Source organism: Anomaloglossus baeobatrachus, chromosome 5 (genome assembly GCF_048569485.1).
Source record: "Anomaloglossus baeobatrachus isolate aAnoBae1 chromosome 5, aAnoBae1.hap1, whole genome shotgun sequence".
In the NCBI taxonomy this organism is placed as follows: domain Eukaryota; kingdom Metazoa; phylum Chordata; class Amphibia; order Anura; family Aromobatidae; genus Anomaloglossus; species Anomaloglossus baeobatrachus.
The window spans coordinates 316,171,623-316,190,989 of NC_134357.1; the positions used below are offsets into that span (position 1 = coordinate 316,171,623).

General features: G+C 44.7%; 1 protein-coding gene across 1 annotated transcript in view; it reads right to left on the reverse strand.

Annotated features, from left to right (window-relative positions):
* Positions 1–18,787, reverse strand: part of DCXR (dicarbonyl and L-xylulose reductase) — a 39,465-nt gene extending 20,678 nt beyond the window's left edge. Inside the window, exons 1-2 of the mRNA XM_075349730.1 lie at positions 18,569–18,787; positions 18,402–18,499 (exon numbers count right to left, since the gene is read on the reverse strand). Coding sequence (XP_075205845.1) covers positions 18,402–18,499; positions 18,569–18,620 — 150 coding nt within the window. The 5' untranslated portion in view covers positions 18,621–18,787. The remainder of the gene's footprint in view (positions 1–18,401; positions 18,500–18,568) is intronic.
* Between the last annotated feature and the right edge of the window lie 580 nt (positions 18,788–19,367).

A 19,367-nucleotide genomic window follows, 5' to 3' on the forward strand; every position in this document is an offset into this window, starting at 1 on the left:
ACCTACTGTCTCCTCCCCAAAATCCTATAGAATGTTAGCTCGCAAGAGCAGCGTCTTCTTCCCTCTGTACCAGTCTGTCTATTGTAACTTGGATATGTATTCTGTATGTAACCTCTTCTCATGTACAGCACCATGGAATCAATGGTGCTCTATAAATAATTAATAGTAATAATAATAATAATAATAATAATAATAATATTTGTACAGGGCAGAGTGCGTTCTGTACAGGTAACCTTCAGCGACACCTTTTCTTACTAGCCTGTACACTGATGATTGGGACTTCTTCTTCTTCTGTGGTTCTCAAAAATAAAAACAGGTATCACCAATACCCGTTTTTACTTCTGAGTTTTTGTTTCAGAGAATTTCATCCTACAGTCATATGAAAAAGTTGGGCACCCCTATTAATGTTAACCTTTTTTCTTTATAAAAATTTGGGTTTTTTGCAACAGCTATTTCAGTTTCATATATCTAATAACTGATGGACTGAGTAATATTTCTGGATTGAAATGAGGTTTATTGTACTAACAGAAAATGTGCAATCCGCATTTAAACAAAATTTGACCGGTGCAAAAGTATTGGCTCCCTTATCAATTTCTTGATTTGAACACTCCTAACTACTTTTTACTGACTTACTGAAGCACTAAATTGGTTTTGTAACCTCATTGAGCTTTGAACTTCATAGGCAGGTGTATCCAATCATGAGAAAGTTATTTAAGGTGGCCACTTGCAAGTTGTTCTCCTATTTGAATCTCCTATGAAGAGTGGCATCATGGGCTCCTCAAAACAACTCTCAAATGATCTGAAAACAAAGATTATTCAACATAGTTGTTCAAGGGAAGGATACAAAAAGTTGTCTCAGAGATTTAAACTGTCAGTTTCCACTGTGAGGAACATAGTAAGGAAATAGAAGTACACAGGTACAGTTCTTGTTAAGCCCAGAAGTGGCAGGCCAAGAAAAATATCAGAAAGGCAGAGAAGAATGGTGAGAACAGTCAAGGACAATCCACAGACCACCTCCAAAGACCTGCAGCATCATCTTGCTGCAGATGGTGTCAATGTGTATCGGTCAACAATACAGCGCACGTTGCACAAGGAGAAGCTGTATGGGAGAGTGATGCGAAAGAAACCGTTTCTGCAAGCACACCACAAACAGAGTCGCCTGAGGTATGGAAAAGTCCATTTGGACAAGCCAGTTACATTTTGGAAGAAGGTCCTGTGGACTGATGAATCAAAGATTGAGTTGTTTGGTCATACAAAAAGGCGTTATGCATGGAGGCAAAAAAAACGGCATTCCAAGAAAAGCACTTGCTACCCACAGTAAAATTTGGTGGAGGTTCCATCATGCTTTGGGGCTGTGTGGCCAATGCTAGCACCGGGAATCTTCTTAAAGTTGAGGGTCGCATGGATTCAACTCAGTATCAGCAGATTCTTGACACCAATGTGCAAGAATCAGTGACGAAGTTGAAGTTACGCAGGGGATGGATATTTCAGCAAGACAATGATCCAAAACACCGCTCCAAATATACTCAGGCATTCATGCAGAGGAACAATTACAATGTTCTGGAATGGCCATCCCAGTCCCCAGACCTGAATATCATTGAAAATCTGTGGGATGATTTGAAGCGTGCTGTCCATGCTCGGCGACCATCAAACTTAACTGAACTGGAATTGTTTTGTAAACAGGAATGGTCAAATATACCTTCACCCAGGATCCAGGAACTCATTAAAAGCTACAGGAAGCGACTAGAGGCTGTTATTTTTGAAAAATTGGATCTACAAAATATTAATGTCACTTTTATGTTGAGGTGCCCATACTTTTGCACCGGTCAAATTTTGTTTACATGCGGATTGCACATTTTCTGTTAGTACAATAAACCTCATTTCAATCCAGAAATATTACTCAGTCCATCAGTTATTACATATATGAAACTGAAATAGCTGTTAACATTAAAAAAGGTTAACATTAATAGGGGTGCCCAAACTTTTTCATATGACTATTTCTTCAGGGCTGCAACTGTCTCCATGCACGATTCTGATACCTCTTCTTCTGTGGTGTTTCATAAGCTACTTTTACACAGATTTTGCCGTGGATTTCAAAAAGAAATTCACAAGAAAATCACCTTCCACTGTCAATGAGAAATCAGACCTCAGACTGTTCTGCTGCAGATTCGAAAAGTGAAGGGCCAGTTGTTGGAGGATATCTGCACATATTCTGCCTAGAAAGCACATGCAGATTAGCCCCAATGAATGGGGTTCACATGCATTCCGACCTTCGGCAGCTGAAATGATAAATCCGCTGCAGAGATCCTCGACTCAGCCTTGGATTTCTGACACTGATACTACTGCAAATAAGTAGCAAAATATTTCACAGGAAGAGTCCACCATTCGAAGGTACATTTAAGGGGAACCTGTGATGTTGTACATGCAGTCCGATCTATGGACAACATGGAATAAAGGAGAAGCTGAACAGAATGATGTATAGGTTTGTTGGAAAGGATTCAGTATAACTTACATTTTTTTTCCCTGGTGTTTGTAGCATAAGTCCAGTGGGACTAGTCCTACTAGTGATTGACAGCTATCTCTCTATTCAGTCACACAGGAATGACTGGCAATCACTAGTAGGACCGCCCACTGGACTCCTATACAAGCACCAGTGATTTCAATGAATAAAATGAAAATTTTACTGAAAATGTTCCCACAACAATGGATATCTATCTGATCAGCTCCTCCTGCTCTATAACATCCAGCCTGCAGATCACATAACATATTCATCATGGCAGGTTCCCTTTAATGTTCCCAATCCCAGTACCACCTACTCAAATAAATTACATCAGAGCTAATGCTTTTATAAAGGATGACACACATATTAGCCTAAGGACATTTTTGTGTGGGAGATTGTCCTCAAAAGAAAAGGCAGAGACCTGTCTGAGTTTGGTTCGTCAATAAAAAAGGTGGGTGATGTGAACGGACATGTGTTGCAGACGTGTGTTGTCCATTATAAACATGTGAAATTCAGTTGAGTCTATTAATAACATGTTATGGGGAATGTACTTACTATTCATCAAATTTGGAAACATGGGATAAATTACATACAGTATACAAGTGAAAAATACACTCTGTTCACAAGGAAGAGCCCCCTATTTCTGTACCAGAATCTCAGTCCTTGACATCACAGGTTTCAGAGGACAGGACACGAGTGTAGGTGATATCTGCTAGGTCTTACAGGGGTTGTCCAATACTTTTACATTGATGGCCTATCCTTAGGATCGGTCATCAATGTCTGATCCGCTGGGGTCTGACACCCTGCACACCAGCTGTTCTCAGTCCCGGCAGCGGCAGCAGGCAGCCGGAAATGCTCAGTTCTGGAGCTGCTCCGTCTTCTGATGGTAGCCGCGGCGAGGTACTGCACATCCGCCTCCTATTGATCTAAACAGCAGTGTGTGAGTGTGATTATAGCATGGCCCTCTCAGGAATAGAGATCGGTGAACCTGCAGGTTTTCCAAGTGTTTGGATTCAGTGGGTCAAGCCGGACTTAAAAAAAAAAAAAAAAAAAGTCATGTTCGGGACCGGACTTGAACCCGAACATGAGCCCAGACCTAAACCCCATAAAAGTCTATGGAAACCCAAACAGTGTGCTGTAAAATGGTAGTAGTAAGGGCTAGTGGGCTGCAAAAGGAAGAAAAATGGGGATTAAAGCAAGACAATTATACTTACCGAGTCTCCGCATGGCTATCACACGGCTTCTTGGTCCGCTAATTAAATTTCATGTATATTCTCTGCTTCCCCCGCCCACCCTCTGTGACAGCGTCTGTGACTGGTTGCGGTCAGTCTGCTGGCATCTGCGATTGGTTACCCTCACACTAGCTGTCTGAGTCCCCGGAGTGGAGTGTAAAAATAAATAATTAGAAAAAATGGTTTGGGGTGCCCCTATTTTGATACCAAGCGCAGATAAAGCAGACAGCTGGATGCTGCAACCCCCAGCTGTGTGCGTTATCTTTGCTCTGTATCAAAATACGAGGGACCCCACAAGGCTTTTTTATAATTATTGAAACAAATAATTTTAAAAAACGGCGTGTGGTCCCCCCCACTTTAATACCCAGCCAAGATAAAGTGTACAGCTGGGGGCTGGTATTCTCAGGCTTCGGAGCCCCATGGTTATTGGGCCCTCCTCAGCCTAAAATTAGCAGCTAGCAGCAGTCCCAAAATTGGTGCATCCATTAGATACACCAAACCTGGCTCTTTACCCTGCTCATCACGATTGACCTGGAGCGGTGGCAATCAGAGTAATATACGAAAGGTTAATGACAACTGTGTCAAAAAGTCACAGCTGTCATCACTCCCGAGCTTAGTAATGGAGATGGGTCTATGTCCAACTGTAACATCAGTGAGTTCACCTGAAGTAACAGCTGTCAGCTCCCACGGTACCTACGGTACCCAGCTGTGAACTCAATTAACTCATCTCAGGTGAACTATGAAAATCTGCATCTCCTGGCAGAAAAACATGCCATAAAACGTGAAGTGGCTTTGATGTGTTTTTCTGTCAGAATTTCTGCAACATATTTCTGCACTAAAACGCATTTCCTAGTAGAAAAATGCTTCAAAACTGTGTCAAAACCGCATTGCATTTTTTTGGTGCCTTTTTCTGACAGGAGATGCAGATATTAAATTTTCTGCAATCAAATACTCAGGCATTGAGTTCACCTGTGGTGAGTTCACTCAGTTCATAGAGTTAAAATGAGGTTACAGATGGGGTACCGTAGAAACCGGCAGTGCTAGGTCCCATTTTCTAATGTGACCGCACACTGCAACCTCAGATGTAGCAGAGCTGGGATCGTCGTAGGACGTCATGTCTGTGGATTATATAAGACTTGCAGAGGTGTTTTGGGGGTTAATAAATTGGAGAAAGAGGTTGTCATCTGCAAGGAGTTTGTATGTTCTCCCCAAGTTTGCATGGGTTTCCTCCGGTTTCTTCCCACACTCCAAAAACATACTAATAGGGAATTTAGATTGTAAGCCTGTTGCTAATGTATGTACGCTGTGGGATTAACAGCGCTATATAAGTGAATAAATATTATTATATATTTTTTTTTAAAGGGAATCTGTCATTACTTTGACCTTTTTACACTATTAATATGGGCATACAGGTTATAGAATACTGACAATTCAAATAATTTAAAAAAATGCTGCATGGAGTCCTTCGTATTTTGATACATAACCAAGATAACGCACACAGCTGAGGGCTGCAGCCTCCAGCTGTCTGCTTTATTTGTGCTGGGTATCAAAATACAGGGGACACCATGCGTTTTTTAAATTATTTTAATAAATCTTTAAAAGAAATGGTGTGGGGTCCACCCCATTTTGATAGACAGCCAAGATAAAGTGGACAGCTAGGGGCTGGTATTTAAGGTTGGGGAGGCCCATGGTTTTCGGGCCCTCCTACAGCCTACACTATTTTTTCATTATTTTCAATTATTTATTTATTTATACACCACTTCAGGGAACCAGACAGCTCGTGTGAGAGAAAGCTATCTCAGACTCTGGCAGTCTCACTGCAACCAATCACTGATGCGGTCACAGAGGGTGAATGGGGTAAGCAGTAGAGATGAGCGAACTGGTCCCGGTTCGGCTCGAGGCCGGTTCGCCGAACGGGGGTCCCGTTCGAGTTCGGTTCGTCGAACGTTCGACGAACCGAACTCGAACGTATAGGCTAGAATGGGAGGCAATCACAAACACATAAAAATGCATTATAAATGTACACAAACAGTTAATAAACATTGCCATAACACTTACCGGTCCTCGCGATCCCTTCTGCACTCTGTCTCCTGCCGCTATTCCATCCGATGATCGCTGAATCCTCCCGGTGACCTGCACTGCCAGCAGAGATGCAGGACCTATCGTGACGTCAAAATAGCCATGTGACCAGTCACGTGGCTATTATCTCATTGGCTACAGACTGGTCACATGACTATGACACGTCATGTAGGACCTGCGAATGCATCTCTCCGGTACACGGTGCACATATGTGTATCGCCGTGTACCGGCGACATGCTCTAGCACACGGTCGACTCCCCGTTCCGTTAGGGACCGGCTGACACAGCCGGTCATTAACGGAGATCACCGTTGCCATAGCAACGCAGTTAGCGGTGACATCACCGCTAACCGCGGCTCCGAGAGCACCGTTGCTATGGTAACGCGTCTGTCAGCGTTACCGCTAGCAGCCAGCACTGATCACTCACGGAGTGAAGGCTGCACGCTGCTTCCCGATTGTAGTGATGATTGTAGTGAGGATGGAGGTTCCCCAGCCCCAAGTGATGAGCTGGTGAATCTCATCCTTCCTCACTACAATCGTCACTACTACTACACTAGTGATGATTGTAGTGAGGATGGAGGTTCCCCAGCCCCAAGTGATGAGCTGGTGAATCTCATCCTTCCTCACTACAATCGTCACTACTACTACACTAGTGATGATTGTAGTGAGGATGGAGGTTCCCCAGCCCCAAGTGATGAGCTGGTGAATCTCATCCTCACTACAATCGTCACTACTACTACACTAGAAAGAAAGAAGACAGAAGAGCAGGATCGTGGAGGACTGACAGGGGGTAATAAAGATGGAGTTTCTAATGTGTCTGTGTATTTATTTCTATTAAAGTATTTTTTCTCTGTGTGGTGTCTTTTTTTTAACCCTTTATTGGAGATTCTTAATGGCCGGGTCAAACGTGCCTGACATTAAGAATCTCTGGCTTAATACTGGCTGGTAAAACAAAGCCAGTATTAACTCATGATTACCCAACAAGCCACCCGGCTCCAGGGCTGTTGGAAGAGTTGGATACAGCGCCAGATGATGGCGCTTCTATGAGAGCGCCATTTTCTGGGACGGCTGCGGACTGAAATCCGCAGCAGAGGCGCCCACAAACCTCGGGCTAACCTGTGCAGCAGATTCCAATCCCCAGCTGCCTAGTTGTACCCGGCTGGACACAAAAATAGGGCGAAGCCCACGTCATTTGTTTTTTAATTATTTCATGAAATAAGTGAAATAATTAAAAAAAAACGGGCTTCCCTATATTTTTGGTTCCCAGCTGGGTACAAATAGGCAACTGGGGGTTGGAGGCAGCCCGTGGCTGCCAGCTGTACCTGGCTAGCATACAAAAATATGGCGAAGCCCACGTCATTTTTTTGGTGGGCAAAAAAATTCTGCATACAGTCCTGGATGGAGTATGCTGAGCCTTGTAGTTCTGCAGCTGCTGTCTGCTCTTCTACATACAGACAGACAGCAGCTGCAGAACTACAAGGCTCAGCATACTCCATCCAGGACTGTATGCAGAAGTTTTTTGCCCCCTGAAAAAATTATGTGGACTTCGCCATATTTTTGTATGCTAGCCAGGTACAGCAGGCAGGTACGGCTGCCCCCAACCCCCAGTTGCCTATTTGTACCCGGCTGGGAACCAAAAATAAAGGGAAGCCCTTTTTTTATTATTTCATGAATTTCATGAAATAATTAGAAAACAAATGACGTAGGCTTTGCCCCATTTTTGTGTCCAGCCAGGTACAACTAGGCAGCTGGGGATTGGAATCCGCAGCACAGGTTGGCCTGAGCTTTCTGGGCCCCACTGCTGCGAATTGCAGTCTGCAGCCACCTCAGAAAATGGCATTTTCATAGAAGCGCCATATTCTGGCGCTGTATCCAACTCTTCCAGCACCTGCCTGCTATACCTGGCTAGCATACAAAAATATGGCGAAGCTCACGTCCTTTTTTTGTAGTTTTTTGGCAAAAAAAATAAAAAATGCTTCCCTGGATTTTCCATTGCCAGTGAAGGTAACACCAAGCAGTGGGGGTTAGCACCCAGTAGCTGCTTGGATTACCCTTAGCTAGCAATACAAAAAATGCAGCGGGAGCCCATATTTATTTTTTTTAATTATTTATATAAATAACTAAAAATAAAATGGGCTTCCCTGTATTTTGATTGCTGGACATCACAGTGCTGTAAAAATAAATCTTTAAAAAAATGACGTAGCGCTCCGCGGTATTTTTGATTCTCAGCGCAGATAAAGCAGACAGCTATGGGTTGCCACCCCCATCTGCCTGCCGTTACCTTGGTTGGCAATCAAAATACAGGGAAGCCCATTAATTTTTTCTTTTTAAAAAATAGTTAAAAAAAAAAAAAATGACGTTGGGTCCCCCCATTTTTGATAGCCAGCTAGGGTAAAGCAGACGGCTGTAGCCTGAAAACCACAGCTGGCAGCTTTACCGTGGTTGGGGATCCAATGTGGAGGTCCCCTCAGGCTCTTTTTTATAATTATTTTATAAATATTAATAATTACACAAAAAAAGTAGGGTCCCCTCCAAATTGGATCACCAGCCAAGGTAAAGCGGACAGCTGTGGTCTGGTATTCTCAGGGTGGGAAGGTCCATAGTTATTGGGCCTTCACAGCCTAAAAATAGCAGGCCGCAGGCACCCCAGACGTGGCGCATCCACTAGATGCGCCAATCCTGGCGCTTCACCCCAGCTCATCCCGTGCCCTGGTGCAGTGGCAAACGGGGTAATAAATCGGGTTGATACTAGCTGTAAAGTCACCTGAGATCAAGCCCAGCAGTTTGTGATGTCATGGCGTCTATTAGATACCCAACATCATAAACTGTCAGTACTAACAAAAACAAAAAAATCGACAAAAGAAATTTATTTGAAAAAACAGTCCCCAAAACATTTCCTCTTTCACCAATTTATTGTAAGAAAAAAAATAAAGGGGTCCCACGACGACTCTGGACCGTCTAGAATATGGGGGGGAGACACTCAGGGAACGTATCCCCCATTTTCTAGGAGTGCGGACCCTTCATGTGAGGAGTGTGGGTGCAATGAATCTGCACTCACTCTCCCCGGGTCCACAGCAGCAGAGTCCATGTCGTAATGGTTGCTACCAAAGCTGCAATGCCCTGCTCATGAGGTAAGGGCATGCCTAATCAGGAGAACTACTGTAGAGGAAGCTCGGCTCACTGGTATATAGGTGCTCAGAGGTAATAATAGATAAAATTAGTGAGTAACCTCGGCACTCTAAATCTCCCAGACTAAGTCAGTAAGTCCCAATGGATAGTAATGCAAAATCACTCTTTATTGGTCCGTATTAAGAACATTTTTTTTTTCATAAGCATATATGTTTTTGTCCAAAACAAGTTACAATTGACGTTTCGGCCTGAGCCTTTGTCAGATTGGACTTATCTGCATGTAATCATGAAAAATGACAATAATCAGTATCACATAAGAGTGAGAGAACAATAACATAAACTCGAAAAATGTAGAGGTACAATTGGCATGCAGCAAAAAAATTGCAACACAGCAAGAAATGAAACACATGATACAAATGTCATAATACAGTACAAGGACAATATAGTAATGACAAATATGGGGTCAGAGTAGACTTAGACAGCTCTGGTACGAAAGAGATGTCAATCATAAAGTAACATGTGCAGTAGGTGTAGAGCTACAGTATGCATGGCAGAGCTAATGGGTAGACCGACCATAGAAAAAGAACAGAGAAAAACTGGAGAAAAAGTGGAGAAAAAATGGAGAAAAAGTGGAGAATAAGTGGAGAATAAGTGGAGAATAAGTGGAGAAAAAGTGGAGAAAAAAATGGAGAAAAAGTGGAGAATAAGTGGAGAATAAGTGGAGAATAAGTGGAGAATAAGTGGAGAATAAGTGGAGAAAAAGTGGAGAAAAAAATGGAGAAAAAGTGGAGAATAAGTGGAGAATAAGTGGAGAATAAGTGGAGAATAAGTGGAGAAAAAGTGGAGAAAAAGTGGAGAAAAAGTGGAGAAAAAGTGGAGAAAAAGTGGAGAATAAATGGAGAATAAATGGAGAATAAATGGAGAATAAATGGAGAATAAATGGAGAAAAAGTGGAGAAAAAGTGGAGAATAAGTGGAGAATAAGTGGAGAATAAGTGGAGAATAAGTGGAGAAAAAGTGGAGAAAAAAATGGAGAAAAAGTGGAGAAAAAGTGGAGAAAAAGTGGAGAAAAAGTGGAGAAAAAGTGGAGAAAAAGTGGAGAAAAAGTGGAGAAAAAGTGGAGAAAAAGTGGAGAAAAAGTGGAGAAAAAGTGGAGAAAAAGTGGAGAAAAAGTGGAGAAAAAATGGAGAAAAAGTGGAGAAAAAGTGGAGAAAAAGTGGAGAAAAAAATGGAGAAAAAGTGGAGAAAAAGTGGAGAAAAAGTGGAGAAAAAGAGGAGAAAAAGTGGAGAAAAAGTGGAGAAAAAGTGGAGAAAAAGTGGAGAAAAAGTGGAGAAAAAGTGGAGAAAAAAATGGAGAAAAAGTGGAGAAAAAGTGGAGAATAAATGGAGAAAAAGTGGAGAAAAAGTGGAGAAAAAAATGGAGAAAAAGTGGAGAAAAAGTGGAGAATAAATGGAGAAAAAGTGGAGAAAAAAATGGAGAAAAAGTGGAGAAAAAGTGGAGAAAAAGTGGAGAAAAAGTGGAGAAAAAGTGGAGAAAAAGTGGAGAATAAGTGGAGAATAAGTGGAGAAAAAGTGGAGAATAAGTGGAGAAAAAGTGGAGAAAAAAATGGAGAAAAAGTGGAGAATAAATGGAGAAAAAGTGGAGAAAAAGTGGAGAAAAAAATGGAGAAAAAGTGGAGAAAAAGTGGAGAATAAGTGGAGAAAAAGTGGAGAAAAAGTGGAGAAAAAGTGGAGAAAAAGTGGAGAAAAAGTGGAGAAAAAAATGGAGAAAAAGTGGAGAAAAAGTGGAGAATAAGTGGAGAATAAGTGGAGAATAAGTGGAGAATAAGTGGAGAATAAGTGGAGAATAAGTGGAGAATAAGTGGAGAAAAAGTGGAGAAAAAAATGGAGAAAAAGTGGAGAATAAGTGGAGAATAAGTGGAGAATAAGTGGAGAAAAAAATGGAGAAAAAAAGTGGAGAATAAGTAGAGAATAAGTGGAGAAAAAGTGGAGAAAAAGTGGAGAAAAAGTGGAGAAAAAGTGGAGAAAAAGTGGAGAAAAAGTGGAGAAAAAGTGGAGAAAAAGTGGAGAAAAAGTGGAGAAAAAGTGGAGAAAAAGTGGAGAAAAAGTGGAGAAAAAGTGGAGAAAAAGTGGAGAAAAAGTGGAGAAAAAGTGGAGAAAAAGTGGAGAAAAAGTGGAGAAAAAGTGGAGAAAAAATGGAGAAAAAGTGGAGAAAAAGTGGAGAAAAAGTGGAGAAAAAATGGAGAAAAAGTGGAGAAAAAGTGGAGAAAAAATGGAGAAAAAGTGGAGAAAAAGTGGAGAAAAAGTGGAGAAAAAGTGGAGAAAAAGTGGAGAAAAAGAGGAGAAAAAGTGGAGAAAAAGTGGAGAAAAAGTGGAGAAAAAGTGGAGAAAAAGTGGAGAAAAAGTGGAGAAAAAAATGGAGAAAAAGTGGAGAAAAAGTGGAGAATAAATGGAGAAAAAGTGGAGAAAAAGTGGAGAAAAAAATGGAGAAAAAGTGGAGAAAAAGTGGAGAATAAATGGAGAAAAAGTGGAGAAAAAAATGGAGAAAAAGTGGAGAAAAAGTGGAGAAAAAGTGGAGAAAAAGTGGAGAAAAAGTGGAGAAAAAGTGGAGAAAAAGTGGAGAAAAAGTGGAGAAAAAAATGGAGAAAAAGTGGAGAAAAAGTGGAGAATAAGTGGAGAATAAGTGGAGAAAAAGTGGAGAAAAAGTGGAGAAAAAGTGGAGAAAAAGTGGAGAAAAAGTGGAGAAAAAGTGGAGAAAAAGTGGAGAAAAAGTGGAGAAAAAGTGGAGAAAAAATGGAGAAAAAGTGGAGAAAAAGTGGAGAAAAAGTGGAGAAAAAGTGGAGAAAAAGTGGAGAAAAAGTGGAGAAAAAGTGGAGAAAAAGTGGAGAAAAAGTGGAGAAAAAGAGGAGAAAAAGTGGAGAAAAAGTGGAGAAAAAGTGGAGAAAAAGTGGAGAAAAAGTGGAGAAAAAGTGGAGAAAAAAATGGAGAAAAAGTGGAGAAAAAGTGGAGAATAAATGGAGAAAAAGTGGAGAAAAAGTGGAGAAAAAAATGGAGAAAAAGTGGAGAAAAAGTGGAGAATAAATGGAGAAAAAGTGGAGAAAAAAATGGAGAAAAAGTGGAGAAAAAGTGGAGAAAAAGTGGAGAAAAAGTGGAGAAAAAGTGGAGAAAAAGTGGAGAATAAGTGGAGAATAAGTGGAGAAAAAGTGGAGAATAAGTGGAGAAAAAATGGAGAAAAAGTGGAGAATAAATGGAGAAAAAGTGGAGAAAAAGTGGAGAAAAAGTGGAGAAAAAAATGGAGAAAAAGTGGAGAAAAAGTGGAGAATAAGTGGAGAAAAAGTGGAGAAAAAGTGGAGAAAAAGTGGAGAAAAAGTGGAGAAAAAGTGGAGAAAAAGTGGAGAAAAAAATGGAGAAAAAGTGGAGAAAAAGTGGAGAATAAGTGGAGAATAAGTGGAGAATAAGTGGAGAATAAGTGGAGAATAAGTGGAGAATAAGTGGAGAATAAGTGGAGAATAAGTGGAGAATAAGTGGAGAAAAAGTGGAGAAAAAAATGGAGAAAAAGTGGAGAATAAGTGGAGAATAAGTGGAGAATAAGTGGAGAATAAGTGGAGAATAAGTGGAGAATAAGTGGAGAATAAGTGGAGAAAAAGTGGAGAAAAAGTGGAGAAAAAGTGGAGAAAAAGTGGAGAATAAATGGAGAATAAATGGAGAATAAATGGAGAAAAAGTGGAGAAAAAGTGGAGAATAAGTGGAGAATAAGTGGAGAATAAGTGGAGAATAAGTGGAGAAAAAGTGGAGAAAAAAATGGAGAAAAAGTGGAGAATAAGTGGAGAATAAGTGGAGAATAAGTGGAGAATAAGTGGAGAATAAGTGGAGAATAAGTGGAGAAAAAGTGGAGAATAAGTGGAGAAAAAGTGGAGAAAAAGTGGAGAAAAAGTGGAGAAAAAGTGGAGAAAAAGTGGAGAAAAAGTGGAGAAAAAAATGGAGAAAAAGTGGAGAATAAGTGGAGAAAAAGTGGAGAATAAGTGGAGAAAAAGTGGAGAAAAAGTGGAGAAAAAGTGGAGAAAAAGTGGAGAAAAAGTGGAGAAAAAGTGGAGAAAAAAATGGAGAAAAAGTGGAGAATAAGTGGAGAATAAGTGGAGAATAAGTGGAGAAAAAAATGGAGAAAAAAAGTGGAGAATAAGTGGAGAATAAGTGGAGAATAAGTGGAGAATAAGTGGAGAATAAGTGGAGAAAAAGTGGAGAAAAAGTGGAGAAAAAGTGGAGAAAAAGTGGAGAATAAATGGAGAATAAATGGAGAATAAATGGAGAAAAAGTGGAGAAAAAGTGGAGAATAAGTGGAGAATAAGTGGAGAATAAGTGGAGAATAAGTGGAGAAAAAGTGGAGAAAAAGTGGAGAAAAAGTGGAGAAAAAGTGGAGAAAAAGTGGAGAAAAAGTGGAGAAAAAGTGGAGAAAAAATGGAGAAAAAGTGGAGCACCCTTTGGTGCCTTTCATGTAGCACTAAGGGGTGCTTAGCTTTGTATTTAGCCAAAAAAATGAAAAATAAAAATGACGTAGGGTTCCCCCTAGTTTTGTAGCCAGCTAGGGTAAAGCAGACGGCTGCAGCCTGCAGACCACAGCTGGCAACCTCACCTTGGCTGGTAATCCAAAACTGAGGGCACCCCACGCTGTTATTTTAAATTAAATAATTAATTTAAAAAAAAAAAAACACGTAGGGGTCCCCCAAAATTGGATCACCAGCCAAGGTAAAGCAGACAGGTGGGGCCTGATATTCTCAGACTAGGGAGGTCCATGGTTATTGGACTCTCCCAAGCCTAAAAATAGCAGGCCGCAGCCGCCCCAGAAGTGGCGCATCCATTAGATGCGCCAATCCTGGTGCTTCGCCCCAGCTCATCACGCGCCCTGGTGCGGTGGCAAACGGGGTAATATATGGGGTTAATACCAGATGTGTAATGTCACCTGGCATCAAGCCCTGGGGTTGGTGAGGTCAGGCGTCTATCAGATACCCGACATCACCAACCCAGTCAGTAATAAAAAAAATAGACGACAAACACATTTTTATTTGAAAAAACACTCCCCAAAACATTCCCTCTTTAACCAATTTATTAGAATGAAAAACAAATCCAGGTCTGCTGTAATCCAAGGGGTTGCCATGACGATCCACACTGTCCCAGTCAATGAAGAGCAGGATGTTCCCCATTGGCTGGGAGAGCAGTGCAGTGACCTGAGCTAACATCAATGGGTCAGCCCAGGTCACTGCAGGGGGGTGACAAGTGCTGCTGTCAGTGAGGTACATTACCTGCGCTGATCTCCAGCACACTGACAGCCCCTGTCACTGAGGTCAATGACCGGCGCCTTCACATCAAGTATCGCGAGAGGTCCGTGACGTCACCGCCAGTGTCAGTCTCGGGTCAACAGCGATAGGTGATGTGACAAGCGGCGGCCATGGAGGACAGTGACAGCGCTGAGGTCGGGATGGCGGGACTTCATCACCGCAGGTAAGCCGAGCGGGGGGGGGGGTGCGTGTGTGAGAGTGTGTGTGTGTGTGCGTGTGTGTGTATATGTATGTATACATGCCGCGGGCAGGAGGGGGCGGAGCGAGCTGAGCGGGAAGTGTGGGCTTCCTGCACGTAACTAAGATAAACATCGGGTTACTAACCAAAGCGCTTTGCTTGGATACCCGATGTTTATCTTGGTTACCAGCTTGTGGCAGGCTGCCAGCGATGGCTCCTGCACACTGTAGCTGGGAGGGGGGGGTGTGCGTGAGTGAGAGTGTGTGTGTGTGTGTATATGTATGTATACATGCCGCGGGCAGGAGGGGGCGGAGTGAGCTGAGCGGGGAAGTGTGGGCTTCCTGCACGTAACTAAGATAAACATCGGGTTACTAACCAAAGCGCTTTGCTTGGATACCCGATGTTTATCTTGGTTACCAGCTTGTGGCAGGCTGCCAGCGATGGCTCCTGCACACTGTAGCTGTAAAAAGCCCTGCTTTTTGCTGCTAGAACCGTTCTCGAACGTATCTAGAACTATCGAGCTTTTGCAAAAAGCTCGAGTTCTAGTTCGATCTCGAACAGCCCCAAAAATCACTCGAGCCTAGAACTGGAGAACCTCGAACCGCGCTCAACTCTAGTAAGCAGTGCATATTCATAAGGTTTAATTAGAAGACAATAAAGCAGTGTGACAGCTGCACGGAGACTAAGTAATTATAACTGTCCTGCTTTAATCCCCATTTTGCTTCTTGTTTTTTACTTTTATCAGGGGGAGGGGCAAGCCCGAACAGTAATACAGACTTCCCTGAGAAGTCAGTTTTCGGGTTCCATGCACGGACATTAGGAGTTCGGTATGAACCCATCACTAATCAGGAGGCAAAATTACTTCAGGGGCCCTCAGTGTGATTACCCCCTAGAGGGCATAATGACTGCCTTCACGACCAGCTAGAAGGCAGTGTAATATAGAGATTACCTCCTTGGTCCTTTATAGGGTAGTGTAATATAGTGATTACCTCCCAGGTGCTCTAGAGAGAAGAGTAATATAGTGATAGCCTCATGGCCCTCAAGAGGGCAGTATACTACAGTATAGTGATTACCTCCCAGATCCTCTAGAGGGCAGTGTAACATAGTGATTGCCTCCCAAGCCTTTTAAAGGGCAGTGTAATGCAGTGATTGCCCCCCAAGCCCTCTAGACGGCAGTGTAATACAGTGATTGCCTCCCAAGCCCTCTAGAGGGCAGTGTAATACAGTGATTACCTCCCGGGCCCTCTAGAGGGCAGTGTAACATAGTGATTAACTCCTGGGCCCTCTAGAGGGCAGTGTAACATAGTGATTGCCTCCCAAGCCTTTTAAAGGGCAGTGTAATGCAGTGATTGCCCCCCAAGCCCTCTAGACGGCAGTGTAATACAGTGATTGCCTCCCAAGCCCTCTAGAGGGCAGTGTAATACAGTGATTACCTCCCGGGCCCTCTAGAGGGCAGTGTAACATAGTGATTAACTCCTGGGCCCTCTAGAGGGCAGTGTAACATAGTGATTACCTCCCGGGCCCTCTAGAGGGCAGTGTAACATAGTGATTACCTCCCGGGCCCTCTAGAGGGCAGTGTAACATTGTGATTACCTCCCGGGCCCTCTAGAGGGCAGTGTAATACAGTGATTACCTCCCAGGCCCTCTAGAGGGCAGTGTAACATTGTGATTACCTCCCGGGCCCTCTAGAGGGCAGTGTAATACAGTGATTACCTCCCGGGCCCTCTAGGGGGCAGTGTAACATAGTGATTACCTCCCGGGCCCTCTAGGGGGCAGTGTAATACAGTGATTACCTCCCGGGCCCTCTAGAGGGCAGTGTAATATAGTGATTACCTCCCGGGCCCTCTAGAGGGCAGTGTAACATAGCGATTACCTCCTGGGCTCTCTAGAGGCCAGTGTAACATAGCGATTACCTCCCGGGCCCTCTAGAGGCCAGTGTAACATAGCGATTACCTCCCGGGCCCTCTAGAGGCCAGTGTAACATAGTGATTACCTCCCGGGCCCTCTAGAGGGCAGTGTAACATAGTGATTACCTCCCGGGCCCTCTAGAGGCCAGTGTAACATAGTGATTACCTCCCGGGCCCTCTAGAGGGCAGTGTAACATAGTGATTACCTCCCTGGCCCTCTAGAGGGCAGTGTAACACAGTGATTACCTCCCGGGCCCTCTAGAGGGCAGTGTAACACAGCGATTACCTCCCGGGCCCTCTAGAGGGCAGTGTAACACAGTGATTACCTCCCGGGCCCTCTAGAGGGCAGTGTAACACAGCGATTACCTCCCGGGCCCTCTAGAGGGCAGTGTAACATAGCGATTACCTCCCGGGCCCTCTAGAGGGCAGTGTAACATAGCGATTACCTCCCGGGCCCTCTAGAGGGCAGTGTAACATAGTGATTACCTCCCGGGCCCTCTAGAGGCCAGTGTAACATAGTGATTACCTCCCGGGCCCTCTAGGGGGCAGTGTAACATAGTGATTACCTCCCGGGCCCTCTAGAGGCCAGTGTAACATAGTGATTACCTCCCGGGCCCTCTAGAGGGCAGTGTAACATAGTGATTACCTCCCGGGCCCTCTAGAGGCCAGTGTAACATAGTGATTACCTCCCGGGCCCTCTAGAGGGCAGTGTAACATAGTGATTACCTCCCGGGCCCTCTAGAGGGCAGTGTAACATAGTGATTACCTCCCGGGCCCTCTAGAGGCCAGTGTAACATAGTGATTACCTCCCGGGCCCTCTAGAGGGCAGTGTAACATAGTGATTACCTCCCGGGCCCTCTAGAGGGCAGTGTAACATAGTGATTACCTCCCGGGCCCTCTAGAGGGCAGTGTAACATAGCGATTACCTCCCGGGCCCTCTAGAGGGCAGTGTAACATAGCGATTACCTCCCGGGCCCTCTAGAGGCCAGTGTAACATAGTGATTACCTCCCGGGCCCTCTAGAGGCCAGTGTAACATAGTGATTACCTCCCGGGCCCTCTAGAGGGCAGTGTAACATAGCGATTACCTCCCGGGCCCTCTAGAGGCCAGTGTAACATAGTGATTACCTCCCGGGCCCTCTAGAGGCCAGTGTAACATAGTGATTACCTCCCGGGCCCTCTAGAGGGCAGTGTAACATAGTGATTACCTCCCGGGCCCTCTAGAGGGCAGTGTAACATAGCGATTACCTCCCGGGCCCTCTAGAGGGCAGTGTAACATAGCGATTACCTCCCGGGCCCTCTAGAGGGCAGTGTAACATAGCGATTACCTCCCGGGCCCTCTAGAGGGCAGTGTAACATAGCGATTACCTCCCGGGCCCTCTAGAGGGCAGTGTAACATAGCGATTACCTCCCGGGCCCTCTAGAGGGCAGTGTAACATAGCGATTACCTCCCGGGCCCTCTAGAGGGCAGTGTAACATAGCGATTACCTCCCGGGCCCTCTAGAGGGCAGTGTAACATAGCGATTACCTCCCGGGCCCTCTAGAGGGCAGTGTAACATAGCGATTACCTCCCGGGCCCTCTAGAGGGCAGTGTAACATAGTGATTACCTCCCGGGCCCTCTAGAGGGCAGTGTAACATAGCGATTACCTCCCGGGCCCTCTAGAGGGCAGTGTAACATAGTGATTACCTCCCGGGCCCTCTAGAGGGCAGTGTAACATAGCGATTACCTCCCGGGCCCTCTAGAGGGCAGTGTAACATAGCGATTACCTCCCGGGCCCTCTAGAGGGCAGTGTAACATAGCGATTACCTCCCGGGCCCTCTAGAGGGCAGTGTAACATAGCGATTACCTCCCGGGCCCTCTAGAGGGCAGTGTAACATAGCGATTACCTCCCGGGCCCTCTAGAGGGCAGTGTAACATAGCGATTACCTCCCGGGCCCTCTAGAGGGCAGTGTAACATAGTGATTACCTCCCGGGCCCTCTAGAGGGCAGTGTAACATAGCGATTACCTCCCGGGCCCTCTAGAGGGCAGTGTAACATAGTGATTACCTCCCGGGCCAGGCTCTCCAGGTCTTCCGAGCTCCTGCTCAGGGCGATCACTTCTGCTCCCGCAGCCCTCAGCGCTCTCACTGTGCCGCGTCCGATACCTGCAGGAAGAGGCCGCAGTTATTCTCTGCAGGGGCGGCAATGTCAGCGCCTCCGGCTCCTGCACTCACCCTTCCCTGCCCCGGTGACCAGAGCTCGGTGTCCCGTGAAGTCTATCTGCATCTTGACGGGAATAACGAGACTGCAGGGGGCTCCGGGGTGCGCACTCCAGACGCAGGGGGGCGCGGGATCCTGGGAGAATCCACAGATGTTTATTAACCAAAGTAGCAGAAAAAATGTCCACTCTGCAGAAAGTGAGGAAGCCACGGCTCCTCCCCGGTGCTGCCGCCGGTCACTGCTCTACCAGCAGGTCCCCAATGTGCCCTTACTACGGGGCTGAAGTTGGTTCTGGTTCCTCCAGTTTGTTGTGATCTGTAAAAAAGAAAATCTAAGAAAGAAGAACAATCACAATAATTAAATAAAGGGGCGGTCGAAGAGGCCCGTGACCAGAAGCAGATGGTTGAGCCTAGAATGTATGGGCTCCTTCACAGATTGTGGAAAAGGGGGACATTGTGGGGTGCAGGGTGCTAGAGAGGGGAGAACAGGTTGCTTAGGATAGAGGGGTACAGGGTGTGAGAGAGGGGAAAAGTGTGCGCGGGATATGACGTATAGGCTGTGTGGGAGTGCAAAGTGTGTTGGATATGCAGGTGCAGGATGCGTTGGACATGGGGTTACAGGGTGCGTGTGATAGAGGGGTATAGGGTGTGTAGGATATAGAGGTACAGGGAATATGGGATAGAGTGGTACAGGTTGTGTGAGATTTGGGGTTACAGGGTGCGTGGGATAGAGGCTGCAGGCTGCATAGAATAGAGGGGTACAGTCTGCATGGGATATGGGGATGCTGGCTGTGTGGGATACAGGGGTACAGGT